This window comes from the organism of the source record quoted next (genome assembly GCF_019968985.1).
Source record: "MAG: Porospora cf. gigantea B chromosome Unknown PgB_NODE_456_length_17687_cov_113.622, whole genome shotgun sequence".
Lineage (NCBI taxonomy): Eukaryota > Apicomplexa > Conoidasida > Eugregarinorida > Porosporidae > Porospora > Porospora cf. gigantea B.
In genome coordinates, this window is record NW_027179029.1 from 1 (window position 1) to 17,687 (window position 17,687).

At 55.6% G+C, this 17,687-nt stretch overlaps 8 protein-coding genes across 17 annotated transcripts; 3 read left to right on the forward strand and 5 right to left on the reverse strand.

Moving 5' to 3' along the window:
- Nucleotides 1-727, reverse strand: KVP17_003067 (uncharacterized protein; the record flags this gene model as incomplete). Of its 2 annotated transcripts, none has more annotated exons than XM_068519944.1 (1): nucleotides 1-727. In XM_068519944.1, a coding segment is annotated over one exon (727 nt), but the record flags the coding sequence as incomplete, so codon positions are not given. The 2 variants fall into 2 exon arrangements, with proteins under 2 accessions (XP_068373999.1, XP_068373998.1); XM_068519943.1 differs by having other exon boundaries at nucleotides 15-727.
- A 173-nt stretch (nucleotides 728-900) lies between these two features.
- Nucleotides 901-2,487, forward strand: KVP17_003069 (uncharacterized protein; the record flags this gene model as incomplete). Its single annotated transcript, XM_068519947.1, has 1 exon — nucleotides 901-2,487. One exon carries the CDS (start codon nucleotides 901-903, stop codon nucleotides 2,485-2,487), a length of 1,587 nt encoding a protein of 528 aa, XP_068374002.1.
- Nucleotides 2,488-3,092: 605 nt separating this feature from the next.
- KVP17_003070 (uncharacterized protein) lies at nucleotides 3,093-3,557 on the reverse strand (the record flags this gene model as incomplete). Its single annotated transcript, XM_068519948.1, has 1 exon — nucleotides 3,093-3,557. The coding sequence occupies one exon, from the start codon at nucleotides 3,555-3,557 to the stop codon at nucleotides 3,093-3,095; it is 465 nt and encodes a 154-aa protein (XP_068374003.1).
- A 42-nt stretch (nucleotides 3,558-3,599) lies between these two features.
- On the reverse strand, nucleotides 3,600-4,181 carry KVP17_003064 (uncharacterized protein; the record flags this gene model as incomplete). Its single annotated transcript, XM_068519932.1, has 1 exon — nucleotides 3,600-4,181. The coding sequence occupies one exon, from the start codon at nucleotides 4,179-4,181 to the stop codon at nucleotides 3,600-3,602; it is 582 nt and encodes a 193-aa protein (XP_068373989.1).
- An 8-nt stretch (nucleotides 4,182-4,189) lies between these two features.
- On the forward strand, nucleotides 4,190-6,701 carry KVP17_003066 (uncharacterized protein; the record flags this gene model as incomplete). Of its 2 annotated transcripts, none has more annotated exon segments than XM_068519942.1 (2): nucleotides 4,190-6,614; nucleotides 6,628-6,701. In XM_068519942.1, 2 exon segments carry the CDS (start codon nucleotides 4,190-4,192, stop codon nucleotides 6,699-6,701), a joined length of 2,499 nt encoding a protein of 832 aa, XP_068373997.1.
- On the reverse strand, nucleotides 6,702-7,521 carry KVP17_003071 (uncharacterized protein; the record flags this gene model as incomplete). Of its 2 annotated transcripts, XM_068519949.1 has the most annotated exons (5): nucleotides 6,702-6,731; nucleotides 6,761-6,850; nucleotides 6,878-6,951; nucleotides 6,980-7,090; nucleotides 7,119-7,521. In XM_068519949.1, the coding sequence occupies 5 exons, from the start codon at nucleotides 7,519-7,521 to the stop codon at nucleotides 6,702-6,704; spliced, it is 708 nt and encodes a 235-aa protein (XP_068374004.1). The 2 variants fall into 2 exon arrangements, with proteins under 2 accessions (XP_068374004.1, XP_068374005.1); XM_068519950.1 differs by lacking the exons at nucleotides 6,702-6,731; nucleotides 6,761-6,850; nucleotides 6,878-6,951 and having other exon boundaries at nucleotides 6,997-7,521.
- Nucleotides 7,522-7,609: 88 nt separating this feature from the next.
- On the reverse strand, nucleotides 7,610-8,515 carry KVP17_003068 (uncharacterized protein; the record flags this gene model as incomplete). 2 transcript variants are annotated; one of them, XM_068519946.1, is made up of 2 exons in its annotated part: nucleotides 7,618-7,752; nucleotides 7,781-8,515. In XM_068519946.1, the coding sequence occupies 2 exons, from the start codon at nucleotides 8,513-8,515 to the stop codon at nucleotides 7,618-7,620; spliced, it is 870 nt and encodes a 289-aa protein (XP_068374001.1). The 2 variants fall into 2 exon arrangements, with proteins under 2 accessions (XP_068374000.1, XP_068374001.1); XM_068519945.1 differs by having other exon boundaries at nucleotides 7,610-8,479.
- Nucleotides 8,516-8,739: 224 nt separating this feature from the next.
- KVP17_003065 (uncharacterized protein) lies at nucleotides 8,740-17,318 on the forward strand (the record flags this gene model as incomplete). Of its 6 annotated transcripts, XM_068519933.1 has the most annotated exons (9): nucleotides 8,740-9,275; nucleotides 9,304-9,728; nucleotides 9,757-10,252; nucleotides 10,280-11,937; nucleotides 11,964-13,242; nucleotides 13,272-13,352; nucleotides 13,379-13,780; nucleotides 13,807-14,971; nucleotides 15,009-17,318. In XM_068519933.1, the coding sequence occupies 9 exons, from the start codon at nucleotides 8,740-8,742 to the stop codon at nucleotides 17,316-17,318; spliced, it is 8,352 nt and encodes a 2,783-aa protein (XP_068373990.1). The 6 variants fall into 6 exon arrangements, with proteins under 6 accessions (XP_068373990.1, XP_068373993.1, XP_068373991.1 ...); XM_068519936.1 differs by lacking the exons at nucleotides 10,280-11,937; nucleotides 11,964-13,242; nucleotides 13,272-13,352; ... (1 more) ...; nucleotides 13,807-14,971; nucleotides 15,009-17,318 and having other exon boundaries at nucleotides 8,740-9,200; nucleotides 9,277-9,790; XM_068519937.1 differs by lacking the exons at nucleotides 8,740-9,275; nucleotides 9,304-9,728; nucleotides 9,757-10,252; ... (2 more) ...; nucleotides 13,272-13,352; nucleotides 13,379-13,780 and having other exon boundaries at nucleotides 13,919-14,971; nucleotides 15,021-17,318.
- Between the last annotated feature and the right edge of the window lie 369 nt (nucleotides 17,319-17,687).

Sequence of the window (17,687 nt, forward strand, 5' to 3'; positions counted from 1 at the left end):
CGTAGGTGTAGAACCAGTTCGAAGCGAAGAAGAAGAGAATCATCTTGACGACAAAAGGGTCAGTGATGGCTTTTGCAGCAGCAATTATTTCCTCCTTGGCGCTGGTAGCCTTCTCAAACACAACAGGGGCACCGTCATTTTTGGTAACCTTGTTGGGGTCCACGAGAACGAAGACGGAGGAGACGGAGCCCAAGATCATGAGAGCGATGAAGGTGAAGTAGGAAGCCGGGTTCGCAGCGCCACCATCATTGCTCCAGTTGAGAGCCATCGACAGAACACCACCGAAGACGCCTCCCAGGTTGAAGATGATCCAAAAATTTCTGATGAAGGCGCCCTTCTCGTTAGGATTGGAGTAGGCCATCATGATAGCACCCTGAGCGGTCCAGAACAGGCCTGCACCGATACCCAAGACGGACCCTCCGACGGCGCCTACCCAGTCACCCTTGTCGCTGAAGTAGGCACAGATGGCGTAGATGGCGTAGGTAAGCCCACCGAAGAGGAACAGAGGCTTAGGTCCCAACATGTTAAAGAAGACTCCGGAAAAGTACCCTACGACAGTAAAAAACGCGTAAAGCGTAGAATTCATGATGGCGGCCACCTTCGTATCAGCGGATCCAGCACCTCCAAGGCCGGACAAGGCGTTGAACAACCCAGGGCCACAGAAAGCAAGAAACCCAACTATGATGACTTGGGTCGAGGCTTTGTACAAGTTATCCTTAAGACCCATGTTACCGTTTGGCGAGAATGAGTAATATCCGGGTATTTTGACTACACCGCATGATTGTGGGGCAAATTGGGCCCCTTATGCAAAAGGCATGAAGCCTTCTCCTATGGCCCCAGGGACGCTGGGTACCTTCTGAACGGATCCCTTACAAACGATGAAGAATTTTTTTTCCAGTTATGTTGGCGCGCCGTGACTGGTTCCGACATGCGAAAAACCAGGTTACCGTGGTGGCGTTGCTGGCGTTCTGCGGCCCGGGAATGTTCAACGCCTTATCGGGGCTGGGCGCCGCCGGCTCCAATGACCCGGCCGTGGCCGCCATCATGAACTCCCTTCTATACGGTTTCTTTACCGTCATTGGCTACTTTTCTGGGGCTTTTTTTAACGTGTTCGGACCTCGAGTATTGTTTCTGGTTGGAGGGCTGAGCTATGCGGTTTACGCGCTGGCTGCGTTTTACAGCGACCACGGATATTGGGTGGGCGTCTTAGGGGGAATCGTTCTTGGTATTGGAGCCGGTCTCTTCTGGACTGCTCAAAGTGCGATCATGATGGCCTACTCTACTCCGAACGAGATTGGCAGATTCATAAGCGTTTTTTGGGTGGTCTTCAATTTTGGAGGCGTCTTTGGAGGCCTATTGACCATGGCCTTGAATTGGGACGCGCATGAAGGTACAGGGGCTGCAAGTCCCACTTCATTCTTCGTCTTCATCGGCTTCATGGTACTGGGTGCTATCGCCTCCATATTCGTATTGGCAAATCCTGGAACCGTTGTGAAATCTGACGGGTCCTCTGTCGAGTTTGAGAAGGCACAAAATGCCAAACAAGAGATCATCGCTGCTGGGATGGCCATCATGGACCCCTTTGTTTTAAAGATGCTTCCATACTTTTTTGTTTCCAACTGGTTCTACACCTTCGAGTTCAACGGATTTAATAACATGCTGTTCAACGTTAGAACCCGCGGGCTCAACTCCGGCTTGTTCTGGGCCTCGCAGATGCTTGGCGCGTCAATGCTCGGCAAGTTTATTGACTACCCTCACTGGCCTATGCAAAAAAGGGGTCGCGTGGCTTGGGCATTCAACGTCGTTTTGATAATCGTATCGTTCGGAATCGCGATAATCCTAGAAGTGGCTTTTAAGTGCGGTTCAGGTTTGCTGCCAGGGGCCAACGGCTCTGGTTGGGATAAAGGTGAGGGCGTCTGCCTCCCCAAGGAGGGCAACACTGGGGACCCTTGGTGCGCGGATAACTTCGTGTTCCACGAGGGTTGCGACATCGACATGGGTTCGAATTCAGGCTATGTTGGCTTGCTGTTGAGTTTCATGCTCATGGGGTTCCAGGATGCCGTGTTCCAGTCCTTCTGCTACTGGCTGATGTCCGCTGCTGCTGGCAACAGCATTTCCCGTAACGTCAAGTATGCCGCCTGCTATAAAGGTGTGCAATCTCTGGGTTCCTGTGTTGTCTGGGCCACAGACTTGTCTTCCGGGTTCAAGTATCGCTATCAAGTTGGTCTAGGCGCCTTCCTCGCCCTGTTTTCGGCAATACCTGTATGGTTTGCACTTGAACACGTACAATACGATGAAGAAGACGTGAAGGTTGTGGAAGCAGAGTCGTCTGTCAACCCCTGGTCTGTCAACCCCCCTGAAAAGGTCGGGCTTCTCAAGCAGAAGTTCCCCCAGATGCAGTCTGGTTTATTCCATGAAGCTCTTTCTTGTACGTCGAGTGAAGTCTCAAGTGGTGGCTGCGATCATGAGCTGCACCTCTTGATTTAGAAATTCGGACGATCCGATACGATTATCGGATACGACTTGACGAGGCCTGCCTTCAATACTCCAATATTCAAACATCCAATGCCTACGAGGCTGCAACTGATGAACACGATGATTGGGTTGAATGACGCGCCCAGCAGAGAAAGGCCGACGAACGCATGGAGCAGACCTCTGTAGGAATACTCGGCTGCGTTCCACCGACGTAGGGATCTCACCCAATAGCGGGCAGAGTCGCCGCAAAACGAACTCGAACCCCAAGGGCGACACCTCGCAGGTGACGCCAACGGCAGACATTCCAAGAGCATATCCCGCCAGTAGGGCCTGTGAAACAGAGAACGATCGACTTACTGTGGTGAAGCCGCCAGAGATGAGGCCGCTAGCGCCAACTACGCACGCTGCCGCAAATCCTACGAGCAGTGAGCTGGCTGTCAGAAGTCGCAGCAGCAGCACGGTTGACGTCTTTAGGTCCATATATCGCCCGCTAATATAGAATAAGCGTGAACCTAGCACATAACGTAGAGACAGGTCTTCCGAGAAGCCACTCTACTAGGAGACATTAGTTGCTACAATAGTCCCTTGCACATAGATCCGTATTTAAGAAGCAACATCTACTTGGCCATCATCATCTTGACAAACTCCTCGTAGTTAATTTGCCCGTCACCATCCACGTCAGCCTCTCTGATCATCTCGTCGACCTCATCGTCAGTGAGCTTCTCCCCCAAATGCGTCATGACATGTCTCAATTCAGCCGCCGAAATAAATCCGTTGCCGTCCCTGTCGAACACCTTAAAAGCCTCAATCAATTCTTCCTCTGAGTCCGTATCACGCAGTTTTCTGGCCATGAGTGCGAGAAACTCAGTGAAATCGATGGTTCCGTTGCCGTCCTGATCGATCTCATGAACCATATCGGCGAGCTCCGCCTCGGTGGGGTTCTGTCCCAACGACCGCATTACAGTTCCAATCTCTCGAGTGGTAATGGTGCCATCACCATCAGTATCGAAGAGAGCGAAGGCCTCTTTGAACTCTGCAATCTGCTCCTCAGTGAGCTCCTGTTCCACTCGAGTGTCTCGCATTTGAATAGATGAATAAAATAGTTGTAATTGTGTCATGACTCGTTATGACTTCCTCCCACACCGTGATGTAGAGGGTTCTGCTTGTTCAGCTGTGACGTAGTTTTTATCCGACAACGGGATTTCGAGTGAGAGAGTGCCTATGATTCTGGGCTGCTCCTGAGGCTGGCGCAGCTGCAATAAGTAGTCCTGGCAAGGAAAGGACGGCAGGTCGCCTGCCGGATGGAGCAATGGCACGTCATCCAGCCCAAGCTGCATCATCAATCGCGGCATTCGGTAATGCTTCAGCTTCACAAACCCTTTAAAATGGATCAGTCGTCTCTGTGCTGCAGTGTTATTTCCGTCGGGTGCCCAATTTGGAGGTTCTACGGCACAACGAATCTTGGGCATCGTGCTTCTGATTGTCTTCATTCGGAGGCCTCTCACATTCTGCGCTCCCCTCTGCTCGCAGTAGGACTGGAAGCTTATCGAGGCCGCCTCAAGTGCATCGTGAGGCTCATTCACAGGCGCTGGCAGATATTCATCTGAATTGTCGGAAGGCAAGCGGTGCAGGCGAGTGACCCCCGTCTGACTCATGACCAGCAACGGGGCAACGAACGGTTTCGAACGTTCAACTGATACGCGCATCAGCGAAAATGGGCATTATGGAGCCTGCCACTCAGTTCCACGACTTGCACGCATCGGACTGTGTAAGCAAGTATGCGGACAGCAAGGGATTCCAAAACCTGTCCCCTGTGCAGCGTGCTGTCATCCCAGAATTCCTAAGGTGCAAGGACGTAGTGGTAGAGGCATGCACAGGCAGTGGCAAGACGCTGGCGTTCCTCATACCGTGCATCGAAATGCTTCTTAAGGCGCTGAAAGTTCGGTGGGGACCTCGGGAGGCCATTGGGGGGGCATTCGGCTACTCGTCGTCGTCTGAGGACGACGCTCCCATCATGGATCCGTTCAACGTACCTGAGAGGACAGAAGGCAGCGGGGCAGTATGTTTCGTAGGATCAGTCATTCTGGCCCCCACTAGAGAGCTTACGGCGCAGATTTCGGAAGTTCTCGCGGAATACTTGCCTTTCGTGCAAGCTGAGCCATGGGGCAAGCTCCTAAGGCATCTCTTACTCTGCGGAGGGCGCTCCCTAGAGCAGGATTTGAAGGCCTTGCTTCGTGTACGGTCCAGCCACGGTCTGTGCGTGGTGGTCGGCACGCCAGGCCGAATTTATCAGCTGTTCAATCGGGAAGACGTGCGCATGAGCTACGACTACTCCTTCCAACGCATGGAGGTGTTGATTATGGACGAGGCTGATCAGCTGCTGCAGTACCCCAACTTCAAGCTTCACCTGGACTGGCTACTGAAGCGGGTGCCCAAGATGAGACGAACCGGCTTGTTCAGTGCGACTATGTCCAAGCAGCTCGCAGGCGTGGTACGTGCCGGCACCAGAAACCCCTGCTTCGTCCGAGTGAATGTAGGAATCAACACAGAGGCTGTACAAGAACTTAGCTCCGACGTTGAAGTCTCCGTAACCGCGACCACCGAGCGGGCAGGCACCGAATGTGAATCCGACAAGGAGGGTAGCCCCGAGGGCCCAGACGTCCGTCCAGCCTCCGATGAGGACCCAGTAGTTGCCGCAGACTCTGATGAGGACCCAGGACTCGCTGCAGACTCTGATGAGGACCCAGGACTCGCTGCAGACTCTGATGAGGAGGGCCCAAAAGTTGCTACGGACTCCGATGAGGAGGATGATGACTCCTCTCTCGACAAAACGGGCGCCTCAACGTTCGACGAGTTTGTGTCTGTGAAGTCCAAGAAGGACGTAGTTCACAATGTTCCGATAGGGCTTGACTCCCGCTTGGTTGAGATCCGCTCCACTGAGAAGGTCCCTTTCATGTTGAAACTATTCCGAGTCCTAATGGGAGAACTTAAGCAGTTGAAGGTGCTCGTCTTCTGCAGTACGGCTCGGGAGGTGCGCTACTACCACGCTCTCTTTCAACGAATGGTAGTTGATGAGCAATGGATCAACAACCTGGCGACCATGTCAAAGAAACGCAGAGATACATTTTGTCGTCAAGGTGGCTACGTCTCGTCCACCGCCCCCGACAAGCTGAAGTTTTTTCAGATCTTCCGCGGGCGCACTCCTGGGCAGAGAATGCAGGCTCTGTCCCGGTTTAAGAAGGCCCGCTGTGGTGTGATGCTGGCCACCGACATCGCTGCCAGAGGCATCGACATCCCAGATGTCGACTGGATAGTAATGACATCTCCACCTGGAGACGCTCTGCAGTTCGTTCATCGCGTCGGTCGCACGGCGCGAGCGGGAAAAACGGGGTCATCGCTGCTGATGGTTGACCCGGACACCGACTTGGCCTTCGTAGATTTCCTAAAGAACCGCGGCCTCACCCTAAACCCCTTCACGGACCACCCGTACCACGCGCTGCTAACAAGGTCCATGTCGATCGGCCTACCGAAGATGCTGGCAGACCATGCCTCCGTTATCAGTGAACTGGAGCCAACTGTGTTTGTTCGTCCCAATCAACAAAAGCTTGAGTCCATCGAAGAGTCGCAGGACGATCAAGCCATGTCCGAGTGTGCCGTTACCGCGGCCGAATGCAGAATCGTCAGCGCTTGCCAGCGCTTCTACGCGAGCACTGACCGAGCGTTCTTCAACCGTTCTGAATGGGCGTTCATTGCTTTTATGGGAGCTCTGAAGGAACGCAATCTGCAGTTTGTCTTCGCCATTTCCAAGGTAAACATTGGCCTTTTGGCCAACAGCTTTGGCCTTCTGAAACTTCCTCGTGTCAAGGAGATTCGTGGAAAGATGATCGCGGACTTCCAGACGCACAAGATGGACTACTTTACCATCCCGTTCCCGGACGCCAAGACGGAGGCAGACCGACAAGAGAAGCTGGAGGGGCAAATGGAATTGATAAACAAGATTCGTGCAGAGAGAGAAGTTCAGAAGGATCGTCTAAAGAACAAGCGACCGGCGGAGCTGGCTTTGCGCCCGACCTCAACGCAGAGAAAACGTATCAAACGTCAGAGAGACGAGAGAGAAAAGCAAGAACTGGCTGATGACGGTAAGGTTTCCAGCTTCCCACAATATAGCCCGCGCCATTCGTCAAGGTCGAGAAATCGACGTGGGTTTGAGAAAACCTCGGAAGTGATTACTTGCTCTTGTCGAATGCCAACACAAACTGCGTGTGTCCCCTACAGATGATCTTACCTGGCACACTAGCATAACAACAGTGACTCCCAGAATGTCCATGATCACCTGAATCGCAGCGCTTGCATGAGCGGGGTCCAGGCCGAATCGCTGATCGGTTAGCCTTGAGCAACTCACTTTAAACGCAATCGGCATTATTGATCCTATCGCAACGCCGATGACGACGATGAGGAACATGGAGACTCCAATAGCTGCGTCCTATAACCGTCCTTCACACACCTAGAACCTCAAAGAGGTCATGGTCGAACAGCATTACGCGGATGAGAGCCACGATGAAGAGCGCGACGCCCATGAATATCGCGGTGCTTATTTGCTCCGCCACAAACAACGCTGCATGTCAACAGCCGAGGGCACGCACAGGCGTTCTGGCCGATCACGATGTTCCCAAGAGCCAGCCCTCGCACGCCTAGCACAACACTCTGGCCACCTGCGTTGCCTCCCGCACCGACCAGCATCGTGAGAAAAAGCACTACTGCTGTGTGATGTTGGATCATTCCCTCGAAACGTCGAAGTATGAAGGACGACACCGACTGGAACAGCAGGAGGCCTACGAGCCACCCTAACCGGGGCCAGAACTTCTGCAGCGACTGCACGTCGTCAAACTCCACGTCGGGCGGTCCCTCGATATTGAGGCTCGCTGGGGAGAGGCGAGCGCGCTCCTGAATGTCGACGGTCTCTGAGGGAATCCCCGTGCGTCCTACGAACTGCTGGGCGATGTCGTCTTCGCTTTTGTCGGACAGACGGAAAGGGGAGACGTGCATCTGCGATTAGGTCATTTTACACAAGAAGCGGCGACACTAAAAGGGAATGAATCGGCGACCGATATTTCTTTTGACCACACACAACGATTTACCACCTTAAGCGCGGCCAACACAGGCTTGCATGTGACACTGGTCGTCGGAGGACCCTGTCGACGACGAGGAGTCGATCGCTGCCGCAAATGAGCTGCGGCGGCGAAGCAGCACGCTCATGTTCTTGAGGGACCGAGAAACCTGTATGATGTTCGGTACCGCGACTCACAAATAAACGCTGCCGCTTGGCAGGATGCACCTCCTCGTCCTCGAGTTGACGTTTTCTTCTTGGGTAATTTGCCCACAGGGCCCGTTCCATCTCCGCAGCCTCTTCCCACTCGTTTCTAACAAAGCGGGCTTCCGCTGCATCCAGGGGCAGCTCGAATCCCAGCCGTTTGTGGAGCTCTTCGTCACCATCCGAGTCATCATTGTAGACGGACTCGACAGCTTCGTCATCCAGCCACCTGCTCTGGCCGCCTTCCTCCGTGTCCTCGGTCACTTCCTCATCACAGAAGAGAGGCGCCTGCGTAGCGTCGTCGGACAGCCAGGCGTTCATCTCAGTTGCGCTTGCGACGGAACCCTGGTCTCCAGCACTCATGGACCCTTCGCTGAAAAGGCAGTGGTCGACAGGGCGCTGCCTTTGACTGGCGGTTGCCTGCTTTATCACCTGCTGTAGGTTCTTGTGCAGCTGTAGTACCTTCTCAGCGACCTCCTCAACGTCTCTGTGCGTCATGGCTTCCGTGACACCTATCGCCCAGCTCCGCAGCTCGACGATCGCCGACACCACGACTCGCTCTGCTTCGCGAAGTACGGCCATACGCCCTGGAAGGCCGGTGAAGCCCGACAGCGGTACGTTCTGCGGTCGCGGCGTGTCTGGTTTTAGCCATTGTCCAACAGGCTCCAACGGAAAAACCTGAGGGGTCATCATGTGTGATTGGTCAAATATCGGAGACGTTTTCACCATTGATGCAGTGTGATTAAACGTCACATAACTGTGGGGTTCAGCCTTTGAATGGGGGGACAAGGGGGCGGTAGTGCACATTACTTCACATACTCCTGAATTCACTCCAATGGAATGACAACGTTCACTTTGTACTGCAACTACTGTAGCTGCACCAGCTTCCAATCAAAAACTCAAAGTGAACGCTCATTCTCAACCGATTTTGTTGATTTCCAGTCACCCCACAGATGCAGCCGATTCTGCTGGGAGCTGTCCGTCTCTTTCTAGGTCAGCGCGCTCTGCTGACAAACTCTACAACTGTCGGGCCAGGATCGCATTTCTTGCGCATAATCGCGCCTCCGACATGCCTAGCAGCCAACCAGAGAGGACACTTCGTCGCCCGCACAGCGACCCACGCCTTTGCTCTGGAGGCCAGCTCCGACCGGACCCTTGCAATTTTCTGCCCCCGAGACCAGTCTCTGGAAACGCTCCACCATCACTTTGAAGTTGACCTTCGTCTACCGCGAGTACTCCCGCCAATAGAGCTTCATACGGACGCTCAGCTGCTGCCGAGGTTCGATTCCAGTCGTTTCTCGTATGGCTTGGTAGCGCCCACCACCGACGTCACGCTGATGGCTCCTTCCTTTTGCGACCAAACTCGAGATACCACCACCATTAATGTGGCTTGCCCAGACTCGACATACACGATGTCACTGTCACGACCTGCCCCTGTTCTGTCACGCCTGACCGTCCTCAACCTTGAACGGCCTTTCCATCCCTACGAGTGAGTACCAACGGGAACCTGCATGCAGCTTCGGCCCTTACAGAGTTGTGCTGCCTCTCGCCTCGTTCGACCTGGGGATCTCACTTCTCGCGGAAGCGGCAAAAGCATGGGAGATATCTGTGGAGTCCCCTTCGGCCTTTGTAACCATAGAAACAGCTAGCGCCCTGCAACGCCTTGAAACCACAGTCGTTCTTGAGCCGACGACCAACTACGCCGCCTCCGAAGGGGACCCAGTAGTTGTCCGTGTTACCAGCGAGGACGCGGAGGCTGCCTACGAGCTTCGGTTGATCCGCTTCGGCGATTCCACGCTCTTCGCGTCTACCACACTCCTATCCACGCCTATGGGCTGGCCCACCCCACTTGCATGGCTGGCCGTGGGGGCCTCGCTGCTGTCCGTCTGCCGCTTGCCCCTCCCGCTCGTGGCCTCTTCAATCCAGACCCTGCAACTCGTCGGTGAGCTCGGGTTCCAGTCTGGATGCAGGGTTGTTGACGTCACTGCCATTCGTATCCGATAGCCTTCGACGATCTACCTTGGTGTTCCACTTTCTGGCGTTGAGATCGATACCTTGTCCGTTCCCGCACTCGGAATTCTACCTGCCGCTAGTTCTTCCTCTGGTGCTACTCGGTACGGGACTGCTCTCGACCGCGTTCTTCTTTCGAAAGGGACGCGTGCTGCCCGTTTGGTTGCCCAGTCTCACCTCAGCACTCTTTATGTTGGACCTACTGCACTTGCCAAGTCTTTTCGCTGGTGTATCGGCCATGTGGTTCGCCCCTCCAAGCATAGGGGCGCCAGGCGTGGTGCGTGCGGTCGGAGTCTGCATGCTGTGGCCCTCCATTCTGGTCATGCTGCTAAAAATGATTCTTCTCGTCGACAATGGAGACGCCGTCGGGTTCAGTATAATCCTTAACAGGTGGAACGACCTGAAGATTGATGGCATTACGCCCGTTCAGCGTTTTTGCGGTAGCATTTACCGTCAGTGAGCCACTGGACGCAGGTAACACAGCGTTTTCCCGGCCACACTACCCTTCCTGACTCGATTCTTCGCACCAGGAGCCACACCGCCCCTTACTGTCTGCCAGCCTTTGCTGGGAGACGCACCGTTCAACGACCGCACTCTGCGGATCATTGCCGGCCTCGACGACGACCGCACAACCAAGCGTCCAACGCTTATAAGACTGGCCACGGGTCGAGCACCCATTCAACGTTGGAGGTTTACCTCATCACTGCAATTGCAGCTGGACTTTGAGGAATTCTCGATGCGGGAACTCGACTACCAGTGTCTGCTGTGGCCCCAAGCAGTCTGTGGAAGTCACCGAATGCCGCTACGAGGCCCGATGGGCGGAGTCTCTGTCCTCGACCTGGATGTGACGCTTAACCACGTGGTTCATCTGATGCAGATCGGCAGTGAAGGCCCTAAGATATGGGTTCCTGAGGACTTGCTGTACTCCCCCAAGCACGTCATTTTCGGCGCCCTCCTTCCGCCTCCCATGGAGTCCCCACTCCCTCGGTCACGAACCTTTGGCAGCTTCGTCAGTGATATCCACCGAGTGTCGCTGGGTCTGGCGGCGCTGCTGTTGGCTTGTGTACATGGGCTGGTATCGCAGCAGCAATCGACTCTGCGTGCGACTAGGCAGCAGTTATTCACTGCTCACTTCCGTCAAGACATGATGGCTGCATGCCCTAGGTTCACATGGCATGTCCTCATAGTCCTGTGGGTGCTGTTGACGACCGCATTCGTTGCGACGGCGGTCGTCACCACCCGCCAAGCGTTGGCAACCGGTGCCCGCAGAGCCCGCCGCCTGCACAGCGATGTTCGGACTCGAGGCTGCACAGTACTGGAAGGCGGCAAGTCCGACATGGACATGGGGCGTGCCTTGGCCTACGCTCCGCCTGAGTCGGCCCGGCAAATCTACCCGCACCTCTACGGAAAGACCCCTCGCGGCTGGATTTCGGATCGCCTTCGCAGACCGTCCACGGGCAAGGTAAACACGCTGACGGCCATCCACGAGGCCAAGCTGGCAGCTGGCGGCCGGAAGTTTGGGCGCTCTCTCGGCAGCCCGCAGTGGACGCTTCTGTGCGACGTGCTTGTCCACTCGGATGCCCGACATGCAGTGTTCCTCAGCCTGTTCCTGCTGATGATGACTGTGGAGCTATTGCCGGTCACTGTGGGAACTTACTACCCCGTCGCCAGCGAACTGCTGGCCCTGGTTCCCTTCACCAGCCTTCTTGTGCCTGTGGGGGTCATGCTGCTGACGACTCCCGTCCCGTGGACTCGGCTCTATGATCGACTCATTGAGATCCTGGTTCCATTGCGAACGGGCGTGACGTGGCTCGGGGATCACCCATCTGGAGACACTGCTGCTACTACTAGCGGCCACGTGACGCGACCTCGAAAGGTCGTCGTTGGATTTGAAGGGCTTGGTCTCGAAATGACTGGAGATTGCGTAGCGCCACCTGACCGAGGAATTGTCCTTGACACCGCTTCCGGGGCGTTGAAGTTGGCCAATGAAGCCGAAGACGACGAGTTTCTCTTTCTGGCCTCGCGCGATTCCACGTTTCAGGAAGCCGACAACGTCGCCAGAAAGAGGCTCCTTGTCCTGGGGACGGGCCTATCGGACGCCCTGCGATTCAGCTGCTCACGGTCCTGCAGGCTCCCTCGGGGTGGGGTGCTGAAATTCGTCACACAGATCACATCTGGTCTTCTGTCCAGCTCCGGATTCGACACATCTTACGCGGTGCCAGTCTCCGTCGGCGACTGTCCTCTCACGTGTCAGTGCAGCTGCCCTCATCTTCATATTTCACAGGACGCTCCACTCGGGTGTGCGTGACTCTCGAAGTTGTACATGGCCAGCTGCTGCATCTCCAGTCATGCCTCCCGGACAGATTGCTGCATGGTGCTGCCGAGTCTCGGCTCTCTTTGGCCCCGCTGGATGCCTTGGTGCCAGCCCCGGGCGCCTTTGTTATGCAGGACTGCCCTCGAATCGGCAGCTCGCGCTTCTCTTTGCAGTACCACCCTGCCAGCCATAGCCTATGTGTGGCCAACCCTTCAATCAAGAGGGGTCAGGTCTACAGACTTGCTGCCATCACCCTGAAACCCGACGCCCACACCCGTTTTGGGACAGAGTTGGTGAAATTCTCCGCACATTGTCAAGTCACTGGCACTGTCAGACTGGACATCAGCAACACCGCTGCCCCTGACGACTACCGTCCAATTCGGGTTTTGGACGTGGAAGGGAAGGAGAGTTGGGTGTCTCCGGAACAGTTTAACTATTGCAGTCGTCTAGGGTTCAACAAGAACGAACTGCTTTTGCACCATCGATGGTTCGTCCAAGGACAACTTTACCACTTAGAGTGGTACCCGTATGGAATGGTTGTTGGGGAGAACATGCCGACGTCTATGGAGGAGTATGCAGAGCTTTTCCTCCTGTCACAGGGCCAGGCGATTTCTGACGGTTTCGTCACCATTCAACTAAGGCTGGCTCGTCCCAAAACATTTCTCAGCTACGTAATGGGTGACAACACAATTCGTAAACGTGAAGAGGCCCAAACGAAGCTGCGATGGGCTGGATTTTCGACCAGCCTCGACGATGCCTACACCCACGCGGCATCTCTGTGGCCCGAGCCACTCACGTCCATGGACTTCCCACCGCCTCTTCCGCTGTCCCAAATCGACGCTGTGACTATCCAGGAAGTTTCCTCCAGAGGATGCAGTGTCGTTAGGCCAGACGACTGCGACACGCACATATTGCTGCCTACTCCACCGGATCGCTCGTCGTTGCAGACGAGACTGCGAGACAGGAGTACCGGCTCGTCCCCTTCGCAGGTCGTGGGTGACCTTCTCGTGCCCCAGCCGTTGGATTCTTTCAAGCTGGGAGTACCTGTCACGCTGATTCATATGGTTAGACCGCCCGGGGCGTACATAGAAGGAGGAGTAAAGCAGGAGCCCCTTATTCGAGTGGAACCAAAGTGAACAACCAGACGCGCGTCTCATGCAGTTTCACGTCCTGTTTGGGCTTCCTTCAGGGCCGAGCAGAGCTCCTGCTTGCGCATCTGCTGCTGCTGACAAGTGTGTTCAGGTGAGATGCGAGGGTACCGCCGACAGTCGCCCGGATCCGGACCTGGAGGCCGTATGGCAAGCGGCTGTAGCGGTACTTGGAGTGGCGGACTGCCAGCGCTACTGGGGCAAACGAGGGCGCCGACCTCTGGAGACAGGTCTGCCAGGTGTGTCCGCAGCAGCGGACGACTCGGAAGAGGCCTCGTTGCTCGGTTCCAAGGGTTGCCTCGGTTCAACGACTGCTCAGGACACGGTACCTCTTTGTCGCAGGGCCACTCGACTATTGTTAAAGTGTCTGCGATCCTTAAGACAGGAATTTGACCAAGTGGTTGTGTGGTATGAAGCTTATGTCGCCCAAGGTGATCTAGCAGAAGCTCAGCGCGAGCGAGAGATAGCCGAGCATCACTTCGCTTTCGTTTCAGTGAACACCCCCGTCGGTGACGTCCTACGGTGAGACAATGTCGTCACACACACAGATGTGAAGCTCACGAAACGTTGAGAGCAAGTATCCATAGACTGCAGGACGCGCGATCCAAGGTCACCGAGAGACTTCGGAACGTGGGCTGGAATGGGGACTTCTCCTACCCCATGGTACTACCCGGATGTAAACTTGTTCGAACACCATCCCTGAGCGAGCAACTGCTTCTGTGGGAAGACCAGCTCGACTACTGGTTCCGAGATGAGTTGGCGTTGCCGGAGTCCTTACCCCGAGTGCCTTCCAGACAGGCCGACGTTCGGTGCTCCCAACTGAACCCGGCAGTGAAGCTGGTCTCCGACACCCTTCGCAGCATGTGGACTGGTGGCGGCGACTTCGTGAGGATGTATGCCGACCACACCCACCTCGTCACCACGGCAGCGGACTTGAAGCGCATTTGTCAGCCGGCACCCCGGGAGACGACCGGGGCGTGTCCACTGTGCTGCCCCGTGTGGCAGCCTGTCCCACTACCTCTGGTGTTCGCCTATGTACGGGTCTGGACGGCCCACCCTTCCGACGCGGGTAGACTGCCAAGTTTGCTCTCCGGCGCGGCCACGTCCGAGTTGGCTCCTTGCTTCCTTCGCCTGCTGCCGGACAGAATTGAAATTCGTATCCCATCTGACCCTCGACGAAGAACTCCGTTACCTCGAGAGTGGCAGGTGCTCGATGCTGGCGAGAGAGAGAGCCTACTGTTGCTGAACCCTCTGGTGTGCAGTAGGCGACGGGTGGTTGGATGGGAAGTTCCACTACAAGCGTTCCAACGGGTGCGGTTGGATAAAGATTCTGTGTCCGTCTCGGAGGACCCTGTCGACATCCATATGCCCTACAGGCTGCGCTTTCAGAGATCATTGATGACAATGGTAGGCGACGGTTATTTTCGCCGCCTAGACGACTACCATCTGGACTCACGAGTAATGCTTATCGACCAGCGAACGGAGTCGCCAGCCACCTTTCACCTAATCCACGGCCGAAAACTTCACGTGAGTGACCCGTTGGTGAACGACCCAAGGGTCGACGTGGACCCGGAAGAGCTGGCGCTCGCCCAATCAGACCTCGCGGAGCAGCTCAAATACTTGAAAGAGCCAGAGACAGTCAATGGTTTCCCACTGGAGTTCCGCCTGGCGGAGTCTGCGGCAGAGTTGTGGAGGGCAGCTATTGCTTCGGCAGTAAGCAAAACTAATCAAACATCCTCATATATTGCAGAACTTGTTTCAGAGACCTCCAGCAACTTTCGCGAAGCATTTCCAAGGGAATGTGAAGGCCATTGCCAACGCGGAGCGGAAGGAGCGCTACGACCACATCGAAACAAGGAAGTTAGCGCTGTTCGAGATGACCACAGAAGACGAGGCACGTGCGATGGCCATTCGACGGGAGCGACGAGAAAAGGAGCTCTGGGAGAAGAGGCAGGCCTTGCTGCTGGACGAGGAGCTCCCTGTCAGCCCGGGGCCACGCTCGTCAGTGCGTTCAACTGCTCGAAACACCTTCAGAGTAGCCGCCTCCAAAGCCGAAAGCGACCGCCTCAGCGACGTGATGACCTCGCAGGCAGAGAACTCGGGCATCGGGCTGAGCTCAACCTCTGCATGCGTATCTCCAAGGCTCTCTTCGCGGCGTGGAACAGTGTGGGACGGCTCCGTGTCAGGATTGGGCTGCATCCTCAGCAGGGACGGGGACCGACTATTCGAGGGCTTTTTCGGCGCTCACGGGAGAGAGGGTTCTGCGGTCCTCCTCTTTCCTGGAAGAGGGTCTGTGTCGTGCTCCTTTCACAACGACGACCTCGTCGGTAAAGTGGGTATAGAGCAGCATGAGTCCTGCGAAAACCTAAAGCTATGGAATCAGTCGATCTATTCCATCAAGGCTTCCCTGATTACGCGATCAACTCCCTCGAGATTCACACAGAAACTTCAGGCGACCTACGCCGATCATCCCGATTCGGAGTACACCCCCCCAGGAACTGACCACAAGCCTTGGGAGCTGTACTTGCCCATCGACGACCTCAGCGCCTTCATGGGAAGCGTCGACTCATTTGAGGATGTTTTCCGCAGGGTCCACCACGCCTACATCGCTTGCCGGAGCGGCAGCACCTTCACAGGGTACCTCCTGTGGGGGTTGCCTGAGGGTGAGGGCCTCTGGACCGTGCCAGTGACCGACTTCGTGGACTCCACGGCCTCTTCGGAGTTCCCAGACGCGACATTTTCTCAAACCCAGCTCAGCGAAATTAGCTGCTACTGGAGGAAGGGCGTTCCAGACGGTAAAGGCACCATGCGTACCATGCGCCAGTACACCGGGTTGGAGAAGAACTTGCCTGACATCCAGGCCGTCGTGAACTACACCTACGAGGGGTCATTTGTGAAGGGTCAACGAGATGGCAAGAGTGCTGTCGTCAGGTGTGAAGCTGACATCGGCAAGGAAAAACGGGTCCTGTTCGTATTCAACGGGTGGTTTGATGGCGACCGAGCACACCACACCAAGTGCATGGTGAAGTCCGAAAAGCCACAGGGCCTGCCAGACCGGTTTAGAGGCCTGACGTGGCTCCCGATGAGTCAGTTGGAGTTTTTTCGAGGCGAGTTCTGCGAGGGTCAAATCCAAGGACGGTGTAATGTCCGCCTGCTTACTAAGGTCAACCAAAAACTCCGGAAGTCGTTTGTGCTTGACGGAGACTGGTTCAACTCGAGGCCTCACGGGAGCATTCGCATACATGAGGGCGGCATCAGCGACAGCGACGAGCATGTCGCCTTCCGAGGCACTTTCGAGAACGGAGTCCCCCATGGGCCGTGTCACTTGCTGACCTTCGACTTGGTGGATCATCAGTCGAAGGCGGCAGTCGGCAGCACCAGCCAGCTGTCGTTCCACGGCTCTCTCAACCGAGGGTTGCGTGAGGGCTACGGCGTCATACAGGAGGAAACCATTCGTAGACCGGACACGGCGGCCAATTTGCCTCGACGTACTCATCAGGTGCTCTTCGAAGGCCTTTTCGTTGACGACTTACCAGATGTCCGAGGGGTAATCTACGGCACCTACCTATCGAGGTCCGGCGACCAAGTGGAGTGCGTCTATGAAGGAGAGATCCGCAGAGGCAAACGCCACGGTCTTGGACAGATAACGGGTCGATGCCATCACACCTCGTGGAGCATTGAAGGCAGGTGGGAAGATGACTTCTTGCGTGGGCCGGCCGGCATGACGCTGCACAGAGCTAAGGGGAAGCGCAAGACACTCAGAGCTTTTGTGGAGGAGTCCGGAGCTGTGCGGTTGCCGGCCAGAACCAAGATTAGCCAGCAATGGAGCTTGCTCCAGAGGGATGCCGAAAAAGCGCTAAAGACAGGCACTGACCCGCGCTTGGCATGCCCTCTGCTGCCGCGGCATCTGAGGGCCACAGGTAAGTACTGGCTATTTGGATTTGGGGCCTTCATGACAGGAATTGACCTGAGTCCTCTGCTGCCACACCTCGTTACAACTGCTATCAGCCATGACCTTCCCTGGTCAAACTTCGAGCTTCCCGCGGACATCCCTCCGTGAAGATCTCTGAATGTTTCAACCTATGCATGTATCCATGACGATCACCTGACCACTAAACCACTAACAACGACACCTAGGGCCCCACTCTCATGAGTGACTGGGTGAATATTACCTGAATCAGCAGTTGGCTCAATCACTAGGTGATGAATTGCAATACTGTCATGCATAAGGCATCGACGCAGGTTTTCGTGGTGGGGTTTCTGGCTTTCTGTGGACCGGGGCTGTTTAACGCTTTGTCTGGGCTTGGAGGCGCTGGATCAGACGACCCCAAGGTCGGCGCCATTATGAACTCAACTTTGTACGCCATGTTTACGGTTGTCGGATACTTTTCCGGCGTCTTCTTTAACATGCTCGGACCTAAGCCCCTCT